The following is a 13,037-nucleotide window of genomic DNA, read 5'->3' on the forward strand; positions in this document are numbered from 1 at the left end:
GCAGGAGAATCCCTTGAGCTTGGGAGGTCAAGGCTACAGTGAGCCGAGATAGCACCACTGCACTCCAGCTTGGGCAACAGAATGAGACCCTATCTAAAAAAATACACATACACTTAGCTCCACTGAGAGCTGGGGAGGCCAGGGGTGAAAAGCTGGCATGCTCTCGCTCACCCATCCCCTCTGCTGCTCCCTTCTCTTTCCCCCATATATTTTTTTTTTCAATGTCTTACAAATTAGAGACAGAGGCTGGGCATGGTGGCTTATGCCTGTAATCCCAGCACTTCAGGAGGCCGAGGTGGGCAGATCACCTGAGGTCAGGAGTTCAAGACCAGCCTGATCAACATGGAGAAACCCTGTTTCTACTAAAAATGCAAAATTAGGTGGGCATGGTAGCACATGCCTGTAATCCCAGCTACTTGGGAGGCTGAGGCAGGAGAATCGCTTGAACCCGGAGGTGGAGGTTGCCGTGAGCAGAGATCATGCCATTGCACTCCAGCCTGGGCAACAAGAGCGAAACTCCATCTCAAAAGAGAAAGGAAACAAACAAACAAACAAATTAGAGACAGGGTCTTACTATGTTGCCCAGGCTGGTCTCAAAACGCTGGGCTGAAGCAATCCTCTCACGTTAGCCTCCCAAAAGTTGGAATTACAAGCATGAGCCACCGCATTCGGCCTTCTTTCCCCTTTCTCTAGCTCAGGGGTTCCCGACCCCCAGGTGCCTATTAGGAACCAGGCTGCAGCAGGAGGTGAGTGGCAGGCAAGTGAGCAAAGCTTCATATGTATTTATAGCTGCTCCCCACCGCTAGCATTACCGCCTGAGCTCCACCCACCTCCTTTCAGATCAGTGGCGGCATTAGATTCTCATAGGAGCATGAACCCTACTGTGATCTGTGCATGCAAGCGATCTAGGTTGCACACTCCTTATGAGAATCTAATTGCTGATGATCTGTCACTGTCTCCCATCACCCCCAGATGGGACCAACTAGTTGCAGGAAAACAAGCTCAGGGCTCCCTCGGAGTCTAGATTATGGTGAGTTGTATAATTATTCCATTATATATTACAACATAATAACAGAAATAAAGTGCACAATAAATGTGATGCAGGCTGGGCGTGGTGCCTCAAGCCTGTAATTGCAGCACTTTGGGAGGCCGAGGCGGGCAGATTACCTGAGGTCAGGAGTTCAAGACCAGCCTGGCCAACATGGTGAAACCCCGTCTCTACTAAAAATACAAAAATTAGCCAGGTGTGGTGGTGGGTGCCTGTAATCCCAGCTACTTGGAAGGCTGAGGCAGGAGAATCGCTTGAACCCAGGAGGCAGAGGCTGCAGTGAGCCGAGATCATGCCATTGCACTCCAGCCTGGGCAACAAGAGCAAAATTCCGTCTCAAAAAAATAAAAATAAATAAATAAATAAATAAATAAATAAATAAATAAATGTGATTCACTTGAATCCTGAATCATCCTGAAACCATCCCCCACTGCTGGTCCGTGGAAAAATTGTATTCCGCGAAACTAGTTCCTGATGCCAAAAAGGCTGGGGACCGCTGCTCTAGCTGACCTGTGCATCAGGTTGTCAGAGGGAGCACAGGCCTCAAGTCAGACAGATAGGAGTTTGACTCTCAGCTCTCCCATTTAGTGGCTAGAGGTGGGTGAGTTTCCAAATTTCTCCTAGCTCAGTTAAGGGAAGAATGCTTCCATTATGGAGATTTTGAGCAGGTCAGAGATAAGGTATATAAAGCATCTATTTCTAATCCATGATAGATGTGATGGTGACTCTGACACCTCTGAATTATTTCTGCATCTGCTGGCTCCCCACATGCACACAAGGCATACGGAAAGGCGGAGATAAATTCCCCAGGGGCCTTCCTACCTAAAACACATCAGCTGATCACAAAGGAAGTTTGCCTCCCAGACTGCAGCATTATCCAGATGAGTTCTCAGGGCTCTGGTTGCCCAAAGTTACACATTGCTAAGACCCTAAGCATACAACACTGGCAGATTCCCTGGTTCTCCAGGTGGGCATTAATAAGGGATAAGAAACAAGTTTCTTTTTTTCTTTTTGAGACAGAGTCTCGCTCTGTCGCCCAGACTGGAGTGTGCAGTGACACAATCTCAGCTCACTGCAACTTCTGCCTCCCAGGTTCCAGTGATTCTCAGCTTCCCAAGTAGCTGAGATTATAGGCACGCACCACTATGCCCTGCTAAGGTGTTTTTTTTTTTTTTTCTTGCTTTGTTTTGTTTTGAGATGGAGTCTCACTCTTGTTGCCCAGGCTGGAGTCCAGTGGTGCGATCTCGGCTCATCACAACCTCTGCCTCCTGAGTTCAAGTAATTCTCCAGCTTCAGCCTCCCCAGTACCTGGGATTACAGGTGCCTGCCACCATGCCCAGCTAATTTTTGAATTTTTTTTTCTTTCTTTTTTTTTTTTGAGACGAGGTCTCACTCCGTCATCAGGCTGAAGTGCAGTGGTGCGATCTCGGCTCACTGCAACCTCCACCTCCTGGGTTCAAGCAATTCTCCTGCCTCAGCCTACAGAGTAGCTGGGACTACAGGCGTGTGCTAACACGCCTGGATAAATTTTTTCTTTTTTTTTTTTTTGTATTTTTAGTAGAGACGGAGTTTCACCGTGTTAGCTAGGATGGTGTCAATCTACTGACCTCATGATCCGCCCACCTCGGCCTCCCAAAGTGCTGAGATTACTGGCCTAAGCCACCGCGCCCAGCCAATTTTTGAATTTTTAGGAGAGATGGGGTTTTGCCATGTTGACCAGGCTAGTCTCAAACTCCTGGCCTCAAGTGATCCACCCACCTCAGCCTCCCAAAGTGCTGGGATAACAGGCGTGAGTCACCACACCCAGCTAAGAAACAAATTTCACAGGCCGTTCAGTAAATACATCATCAAGGAGACTCCTGTAACTCAGCCTCCCTTTCCAAACCGATGATCCATTCCTGAGAGCTTCCTTTTCCAACCAATCTAGTGTTCAGAATCCCGATCAGTAGGCCTGCTGGCATCAATCTAGTGTTCAGAATCCCGATCAGTGGGCCACCTGTTATCTGGTGATAACAGGTGGCAAAATTCAGAAGCTTCACCATTTTTCCTAGGGCCTGCCTCGTTACCTTCAATCCTGCCTAGCCAGGTAGAAACTTCACATTGCCCATGTTGGCAGTAAAACAAGAACTTGGTTAATTTGCAATTGCGCCTGCCAAGAACATCATCTGTGTTCAATAGTGAACTTCCGGCTGGGTGTGGTGGCTCACACCGTAATCCCAAAACTTTGGGAGGTGAGGTAGGAGGACTGCTTGAGCCCACGAGTTAGAGACCGGCCTGAGAAACATAGTAAGGCCTCGTCTCCACAAATAAAATATTTAAAAATTAGCCAGGTATGGTGTTGCACGCCTGTAGTCCCAGCTACATGGGAGGCTGAGGTGGGAGGATCGTTTGAGCACAGGAGTTTGAGGCTGCCATGAGCTATATTGCACCACTGCACTCCAGCCTGGGTGACACAGCAAGACCTTGTCTCAAAAAAAAATTGTTAACTTCCTTCCTCTGGTTCCCCACAACCCCCCACCACAGAATTGCCTACAGTTTCCTCCCTCTGTCGTCCTTCTTTGCTGCCTAAAATCTAATTCAAGACCAGAATGAGAACTACTTAGAAAATAGACGAGTCATAATTTCCAAGGCAAAACACTATCGATTCATCAACTCAATTATTTCAGCAACTATATACTGAGTACTTGCTATGTGCAAAACACTGTTCTAGGGGCTTGGACTATACTGATGACTTAAACAGATAAAGATCCCTGTCTCTGTTGCATTTCATCAGCTTTACACCAACCATGACTAAATATAATGCTGTCTGGACACGGCCCAGTCCCTGGCACATATTCACTATTCAATATCCATGTCTCTACCTTCAAAGTCTTTTTTTTTCATTTCAGATGAAGGTTAGTTCAGGGAGGCATCAAGCTTGAGAAAGAGAGAAAAAAAAAAGCAGTCTGTGTAAAGCAGAATCTAAAGCAAGAAAATCAATGGATACATTTGCAAGAGATATTAACAAAGGCTGTTTTTGTTCAATTCTTAGCTAAGCAGAACATTAACCTGAACCTTCCAGTCTCAGGAAATCACCAGATTTTTAAAAAGTGTGACTGGGTGCCGTGGCTCACACCTGTAATCCAGCACTTTTGACAGGTCAAGACTGGAGGATCCTTTGAGCCCAGGAGTTTGAGAGGAGCCTGGACAACACAGCGAGACCACATCACCACAAATAATAGCCTGTAGTCTCAGCCGGTTGGGAAGCTGAGGCAGGAGGATCACCTGAACCCAGGATACTGAGGCTGCAGTGAGCCATGATCGTGCCACTGCACTCCAGCCTGGGCGACAGAGACCCTGCCTCAAAAAACAAAAAAAACTTAAAAAATAAAAATAATTGTTACTCTGGGGCATCCGGGGAGAAGAAGAGTTTTGTGAGACAACTCTTCTGGATGTCAGTCCCCACTATTACCTGATACCCACCATCTCCCGTCCCCCAAAAAGAAAAGGACTTAGAACCTCCACATCCTATTAGGTTGGTGCAAAAGTAACTGCAGTAATATTTAATGTTGCAACACCTTGTGAATAGAAGGTAATGAATTGTCACTGACTGGAAGCCACTTACAAATGCCAAAGTGGTCTGGGCATGGTGGCTCAGGCCTGTAATCCCAGCACTTTGGGAGGCCAAGGCGGGCGGATCACTTGAAGTCAGGAGTTTGAGAACAGCTTGGCCAACATGGCAAAACTCAGTCTCTACTAAAAATATAAAAATTAGCCAGCTGTGATGGCGGGCACCTGTAATCCCAGCTACTCAGGAGGCTGAGGTAGGAGAATCACTTGAACTCGGGAGGTGGAGGCTGCAGTGAGCCAAGATCGTGCCACTGCACTCCAGCCAGGGTGACAGAGTGAGACTTCGTGTCAAGAAAAAAAAAAAAAAAGCCAAAGGGTATCAGTATTTCCGTATCATTCCTTTAGTTTCCCTCTATAAAAAAAGTTCTTGGATTCTTGGACAGACACAGTGGCTCACTTCTATAATCCCAGCACTTTGGGAGGCCAAGGTGGGTGGATCGGTTGAGGTCAGGAGTTCGAGACCAGCCTGGCCAATGTGGTGAAACCTCGTCTCTACAAAAAAAAAAAAAAAAAATTAGCTGGGTGTAGTGGCACACGCCTGTAGTCCCAGCTACTCAGGAGGCTGGGCAGGAGAATCACTTGAACCCGGGAGGCAGAGGTTGCAGTGAGCCAAGATGGCACCACTGCACTCCAGCCTGGGCGACAGCCAGACTCTGTCTCCAAAAAAAAAAACGCATTCTCTGTGGTTACTTTTCAAAGTATGTTTTACAAAGAAATAGACACCCTGAAGGATTCAGAGGCAGTCTATCTTTTCCTAGCCCTGCAGATTTAGTGGGTTTTGAGGCAGATGGCAAAGCAACAGTATATGAAGACTACTACAAAAAAAGTAAGCACTCAACAAGGTAAGTTAAAAGCCAAATTTCAACAATAGCATTTGCTTGCTTTAACTAGCCCCACCCTTTATGGCCACTCCTTTATTTGTCACTTATGAATATGAGTGGGCCCCATTCTATGAAATTCTAAACCCAGGAGACACATTAGGGTAACCTTCTATTTCGGAGGGCTATCTGTCAATATTGCAGGAACTGATGACAGAGTTCCTTTAAACTGACCTCCTTTTAGTAAATTGCATTTAATAATGCATGTTCAGGCCGGGCACGGAGGCTCATGCCTGTAATCCCAGCACTTTGGGAGGCTGAGGTGGGAGGACTGCTTGAGCTCAGGAGTTCGAGACCAGCCTGGGCAACAAAGCAAGACCTTGTCTCTATTAAAAATTTAAAAAATCAACCAGGGCATGGTGGTGGCCATGTGCCTGTGGTCCTCACTGCCGGGAAGGCTGAGGTGGGAGGATCACTTGAGCTTGGGAGTTCAAGGTTGCAGTGAGCTATGATCATGCCCCTGCACTCCAGCCTGGGTGACACAATGAGACCCTGTCTCAAAAAAAAAAAAAAAAAAAAAAAGCATGTCCAGTGTTCAGCTTTATCAGGGTATAGACATCATAATATCAAAGTACACAGTATCACTTCCAAGTGAGGTTATGATTTACATGTTGCTGGGTAATTGTTTTCAGCCTAGATGAACAATGATTCACTGAGCAGCCTGTTGTTCATGGATCTTTCAAAGCCCCTACCTCTCTCTCCTCTAGGCCTCTCCAACTGCTGCTGTGCAGCACAGTTCACTGTGACTTGGCGATCATGAACTTCTGTCACATGATCAACCCTTACTACCCAACTCTCATTGGTGAGAACTACTCGCCAAAACCACAGGAACCTGGTTATTCTTATCATAGAATCAGTACACTCAGCAGGAACCCAGGACCACAAGTTCCCCAGGCCCTGGGGCAAAGGGAGCAAGGGAGCGGCAACTTAGAAACAACTTTTCCTTAAGCTGACTCTCCCAACACCTGTGTAGGCAGAGAAGGGAACCACAGAGGCAAAGCTCCCAGAAGGCTCTAATTCCCCTTGGCTTTGGGCGATCTTTGCATTTCTCTCCAGTCTACACGTGATCATGAGATAAGCAATATATTTAACCTTTTGGAGACTTGAAATGCTGAATTGAAGCAAGGCTCAGTGGTATCTACCTGCAGAACCAGCTAGTTGGGAGGCTGAGGTGGGAGGATTGCTTGAGCCCAGGAGTTTGAGGCTACAGTGAGCTGAGATCACACCACTGCACTCCAGCCTGGGAAACAGAGGGAGACTCTGTCTCTTAAAAATGAAACAACACGCCAGACGCGGTGGCTCATACTTGTAATCCCAGCACTTTGGGAGGCTGAGGCGGGTGGATCACTTTAGGTCAGGAGTTCGGGATCAGCCTGGCCAACATGGTGAAACCTCATCTCTACTAAAAATACAAAAAATTAGCCAGGCGTGGTGGCCTGCGCCTGTAGTCCCAGCTACTTATGAGGCTGAGGCACATGAATTCCTTGAACCCAGGAGACGGAGGTTGCAACACACACACACACACACACACCCACACACACACCCAGGTCTGCTGGGACCTAGTACAGGAGGCTGGTCCAAACCAATGGCCTCCCATAAACTTTAACAGTTGAACAATTAAATGAAAGAACACTGATAAAACAATGAAAAACCAACCTGTAAATGACCACTGCTAGACACACATTCTAATTTGAACCTTCCGTGTGAGTTCATTCACCACAACTTTAAAATTTCCCCAAGCATTAGAAATTAATGGATTTCATTTAGGAAAGAACTCATGGGAGAACCAATCTTAAACTTCTGCCGTGCACAGTGGCTCACACCTGTAATCCTAACACTTTCGGAGATCAAAGCAGGAGGATTGCTTGAGTCCAGGAGTTCAATACCAGCCTAGGCAATGTAGTGGGACCCTATCTCTATAAATTGAAAGAAAAAGAAAAAGACAGAAAGACAAACTTCTATTGGGCATCGCCAAGGGTGAGATCTCAATCCTATGGCTTACCACAAAACTACTTTTACTGAGTCACTGGTTTGCTCAAACCCACCCCCGCCCCCAGTTCACTGTGTGTCTGGAAACTCCACATTTTTTTTTTTTTTTTTTTGTGAGACAGAGTCTCGCTGTGTCGTCCAGGCTGGAGTGCAGTGGTGCGATCTCAGCTCACCGCAACCTCCGCATCCCGGGTTCAAGCTATTCTCCTGCCTCAGCCTCCCAAGTAGCTGAGACTACAGGTGCCCGCCACCACAGCTGGCTAATTTTTGTATTTTTAGTAGAGACGGGGTTTCACCATATTGGCCAGGCTGGTCTCGAACTCCTGACCTTGTGATCCGCCCACCTCGGCCTCCCAAAGTGCTGGGATTACAGGCATGAGCCACTGCGCCCGGCCTGGAAACTCCACATTTTTCAAACCACAACCTACCCATCAGCTTCTCATTTCTTATTTCTATTAAAGAGACACCCTGTGCTCCAGATTTGATTACACAACATATCCCGTTTCGATGCCTAGGCCTGGGACCCATCTTTTGAGGTTCCGAATGTCAAAGAATACTACCCAACCCAACCCTCCACTTTTTTTTTTTTTTTTTAAGACAGAGTCTCACTCTATTGCCCACACTGGAGTGCAGAGGCATGATCTTGGCTCACTGCAACCTCTGCCTCCTGGGCTCAAGTGATTCTTGTGCCTCAGCCTCCCAAGTAGAGTGCGCCACCACACCCGGCTAATTTTTGTATTTTTAGTAGAGATGGGGTTTCACTATGTTGGCCAGGCTGGTCTCAAACTCCTAGCCTCAAGTGATCCACCCATCTCAGCCTCCCAAAGTGCTGGGATTACAGGCATGAGCCACTATGCCCGGCCCCATCTTTAGAGGTCCCAAAAGATACCATCTCCTTCATGAAATCTTCCCATGGTGCCCACATATAAGTGATCATTTCAACTGTTCTCTGGACTACCGTAATTTCTTATTACTTGCAGCAATGAACACAAACCACTCCCCTTTGGGGTTGACTGTATTTTGTCTTCCCCACTGCAAACCAAAATGTGATTGAGACAGGTCTCAAACTATAGAGGTTTATTTAGCCAAGGTTCAAGAGGCACCTAGGAAAAAATACAGATCGCAGGAGTATCTGTGACCTATGCTTTTTCCAAAGGATGTTTTGGGAATGTTAGTATTTAAAGGGGAATGAACAAGGAGGAAAAATAAAAGGGAGGGAGGATAGTCAGTGAGGCAAATGATTACATTCTTCTCTTTTTTTTTTTTTTGAGACAAAGTCTCACTCTATTGCCCAGGCTGGGGTGCAGTGGCACGATCTCAGCTCACTGCAACCTCCGCCTCCCGGGTTCAAGCGATTCTTCTGCCTCAGCCTTCCAAGTAGCCGGGATTACAGGTGCCCACCACCATGCCTGGCTAATTTTTGTATTTTTAGTAGAGATGGAGTTTCACCGTGTTGGCCAGGCTGGTCTCGAACTCCTGATCTCAGGTGATCTGCCTGCCTCGGCCTCCCAAAGTGCTGGCATGAGCCATCACGCCCAGCCTAGATGGTTACATTCTTGTGAGGTTCTTATGAGCCTCAGTAAATCTACATTTTACATAAGATAAAGTAAAAGTGAAAAGCAGGAGTAGAGGAAATAAGTCTATGACATGGGATTGTGAAATTACAGCTGTTTGGGAACAAAAGGAAAAGCAGTTTTTGTGTGATTCAGTTTCCAAGCTGAACTTTCCTTCTGGCATACTTTGGGGTTCCAATATTTTTTTCTTTCACAACCACAAAATTCCTTAAGGGAAGGGACGTGTCTCACAAATGTTTATATCTATCGTTTTCTCCCTACCCACCCCCAATCCCAGCACTTAAAATACAAAAAATGGGACAGGAGTGGTGGCTGATGCCTGTAATCCCAGCATTTTGGGAGGCCAAGGCAGGCCGACTGCTTAAGCACAGGCATGAGACCAGTTTGGGAAACATGGCAAAACCCTGTTTCTAAAAAAAATAAAAACAAATAAAAATAGGCCAGGCTCACGTGGTGGCTCACGCCTGTAATCCCAGCACTTTGGGAGGCCGAGGTGAGCGGATCACGAGGTCAGGAGTTCAAGACCAGCCTGGCTCTACTAAAAATACAAAAATTAGCTGGGTGTAGTGGCACCTGTAATCTCAGCTATTTGGGAGGCTGAGGCAGGTGAATTGCTTGAACCCAGGAGGCGGAGGTTGCAGTGAGCCGAGATTGCACCACTGCACTCTAGCCTGGGTGACAGAACAAGACTTCATCTTGAAAAAAAAAAATAGATAAATAAATTTTAAAAACAAAAAATTAGCTGGGTGTGGTGGCTCATGCTTGTAATCCAAGCACTTTGGGAGGCCAAGGTGGGTGGATTACCTGAGGTCAGGAGTTTGAGACCAGCCTGGCCAACATGGCAAAACCCCATCTCTATTAAAAGTACAAAAACTAGCCAGGCATGGTGCCATGCACCTGCACTCCCAGCTACTTGAGAAGCTGAGATGGGAGAATTGCTTGAACCCGGGAGGCGGAGGTTGCAGTGAGACCAGATTTCACCACTGTACTCCAGCCTGGGTGACAGAGTGAGACTCCCTCTCAAAAAAAAAAAAAAAAAAAAAAAAAAATTCGTAACAGGAAGGTAAAGTGGGTGAACCTCTGAAGCATATTATAACATAAGTAGAGAAAGAGGAAGACAGAGAAAATGTGGAGAGCAGAACAGAAGTGAGAAGTGATCAAGTACTCTCACGAGGTGTGGGAGGGGGGCACTTAGTGGCACCCCACAATCTGCCTTCTGGAGAGACAGACTTCTAACCTTCTGTCTGGACTATGGTGTCAAAGTGCAAGTTGATAATTGACAGGGATTTTTCCTTTCTCTTCATCTCCAAGTTCATTTTTTAAAAAGGGCACTGAACAATGAAGTCAGCCTTTTCATAACTGTCCATTTTTAGTTTCATTCATTGCACAAGTGCTTATTGAGCAAGGGATTTTAAGGTGATAAGAGACACACAAACACAGAAGCCCATCCCTGTCCTTAAGGAGCTCCCAATTTGACATAATTTAAATATTCATCTCCAAAGGAATTTAGAGAACCTATCCCGAATCCCAGGTTCCTCTTGGATACAGCATTTTAATCGTCAACACCCAAATCTTGTGATAGAAAAGGGCAGGCACACCAATAACTTGTAAACAACATTTATTTTTAGGATGAGTGCAGTGGCTCAGGCTTATAATCCCAGCACTTTGGGAGGCTGAGGCGGGAAGATGGGTTGAGTCCAACAGCAACATAGCGAGACCCCCATCTCTACAAAAAATAATAATAATTAACTAGGCGTGGTGGTTCGCCCCCTGTAGTTCCAGCTACTCAGGAGGTCGAGGTGAGAGGATCTCTTGAGCCCGGGAGTTCGAGGCTGCAGTGAGCTATGATGGCCACTGCACTCTAGCCTAGGTGACAGGGCAAGACCCTGTCTCAAAAAACAAACACAAACAAAAACCCTTATTTTCAAAAATTATGAATTTTGTAAATCTCAGGATTTACATCCCTGTTTTTAGTTTTGCAATCCACATAAAACCAAGACAAAACAAAAGCTCTGAGAACTCACCTAAACAAGGTCGCCTTGGCTGAAATTCAGATCACCTGAAAATCCCAAAGCCCAGGCTGCACTTCAGACCAATTAAGTCGGGAAACATCCCAAAGCCCAGGTGCACCTCAGACCAGTTAAGTCGGGAATCCAGGCACCCTCAGGTGATTCCAATGTGCAGCCAAGGTTGACAACAACCGCTATAAATCATTCTGCCCTTGAAACGGGAGAACCAGGATCTACGTTCTTCAAGGGTACCCTCCGCCACCAACGGCACCGTCACCCTCGTCCCTACACACAGGCCACCAGCAATGTTCCCAGATGCAGTTTTGTGTTTCATGCGGTCAAGAATAGAATCCAATCCTCTCCCACTTGGACAAATGAGGATGGAGGAAGGTTAATCTAACCCGCCCCGGCCCTGGTCAATACCGCATCCGTGCGGAAGCAGACGCTGGCTCGGCTTTGCGTGCCGCAGAGAAGCCCCTGGACGCCTCTCTCTTCTCCACCTGCTGGGATCCTGGCTTCGGAATGGGGAGTTGCGGGGGTGGAAAAGAGAAAAGCGCAGCGCCGGGGGACGGGATCGTCATAGGAACTAGCACAGGTTGCCCCCCGAAAGACCGAGACAAAGCGGCGCGCCCCCGCCCGAACAAACCGGCGGTACTCACGCAAGTGCCACCCAGCTTGTGGCTCTCCACCACGGCTGCCCTGGCGCCTAGCTCGGCCGCCCTGCGCGCGCTGGCCAGCCCGCCCGAGCCGCCCCCGATCACCAGGTAGTCATAGGAGGCCACGGCGCCAGCGGCGGGCAGCGGGCCCTGCGGCTGTGGCTCCTGCCTGCAGGCCATGGCACTGGAGAGGGCGCGCGTGAGGGCCGCGGGCTCAGGCAGAAGGAGCGGGAAGCCTCGGAAGGCGCGCGCCGCCCGCCGCCAGCTGGGTCCCGCGCCGGCGCTCAGGGCTCGGGGCAGCAGGGCCATGCACGCGGAAGTGGCGCGCCGAGGGGGGCGGGCGGCCCGGGGGCGGTCCCCGGGGTAGGGGGGCGCGGGCCCCGGGCAAGCGCAGCCTCACGGTGACTAAGCATGCGCCCGCCGCTAGGCAAGACCCAGGAGGATGCCCAGAGGCGGGGCCGCCTCCCTGTTCCCCGCCCCGGTGGCGGAGCCTGAGGGGTTTCTCCGCCTCCGTTCTCACCCCGGCACCTGGATCCGGAGCGGCGCCTGCCGCTTGTAGCCTTCTGAAGTCCGGTGGAGCGAGGCGAGGAACGGTGAACGTCCTCTCGTTTCAGCTGGCTTTTCCCGAGCTGGCCCCCTGGGGAGTTGCCAGTGGCACCGGCTTCTCCAGGAAGAGAAATTTGCCTCTATTCGGGGGGTTGTTTGTCCAGGTTTGTTCCAGAGACCACTTTTGTTTGTTCTTGCTTTTTCTGTGAGACTGGGTCTCTCTCTCCCCCAGGCGGGGGTGCAGTGATGCGATCTCTGCTCACTGCAGCCTCTACCTACTGTGCTCAAGTAGCGATCCTCCCTCAGCCTTCCCAGTAGCTGGGACTACAGGTGCCCGCCACAGCGCCCGGCTAATTTATTTATTTATTTGTTTGTTTGTTTGTTTTGTAGAAATAGGGTCTCACTATGTTACCAGGACTAGTAGGGAACTCTTGGCCTCAAGCGATTCTCTCACCTCAGCCTCCCAAAATGCTAGGATTACAGGTGCCAGCCACCGTGCCCGGCCTTATTTTTCTTTTAAAGTCAGGGGTCTCAAACTCCTTTCCTAGGCTCAAGAGATCTCTGGCCTCAGCCTCCCGAGTAGCTGGGATTACAGGTGTGCATGTGCCCAGCTAGGAACTACATTTTGACCAACACTGTCTCTTGCCTTCAGGTGACTCTTAAATTTGAGAAACATTGGAATAGTGGGTTAATTCGGAGTAGCGGTTTTTGTGATCCACAGATGAAGC

At 48.4% G+C, this 13,037-nt stretch overlaps 1 protein-coding gene across 1 annotated transcript in view; it reads right to left on the reverse strand.

Annotated features, from left to right (window-relative positions):
- Positions 1-12,196, reverse strand: part of GSR (glutathione-disulfide reductase) — a 58,826-nt gene extending 46,630 nt beyond the window's left edge. Inside the window, exon 1 of the mRNA XM_054497928.2 lies at positions 11,767-12,196. Within this exon, the coding sequence (XP_054353903.1) occupies positions 11,767-12,072 (306 nt within the window). The 5' untranslated portion in view covers positions 12,073-12,196. The remainder of the gene's footprint in view (positions 1-11,766) is intronic.
- Positions 12,197-13,037: the final 841 nt, after the last annotated feature.

This window comes from Pongo pygmaeus, chromosome 7, assembly GCF_028885625.2.
Source record: "Pongo pygmaeus isolate AG05252 chromosome 7, NHGRI_mPonPyg2-v2.0_pri, whole genome shotgun sequence".
NCBI classification, from domain to species: Eukaryota; Metazoa; Chordata; class Mammalia; order Primates; family Hominidae; genus Pongo; species Pongo pygmaeus.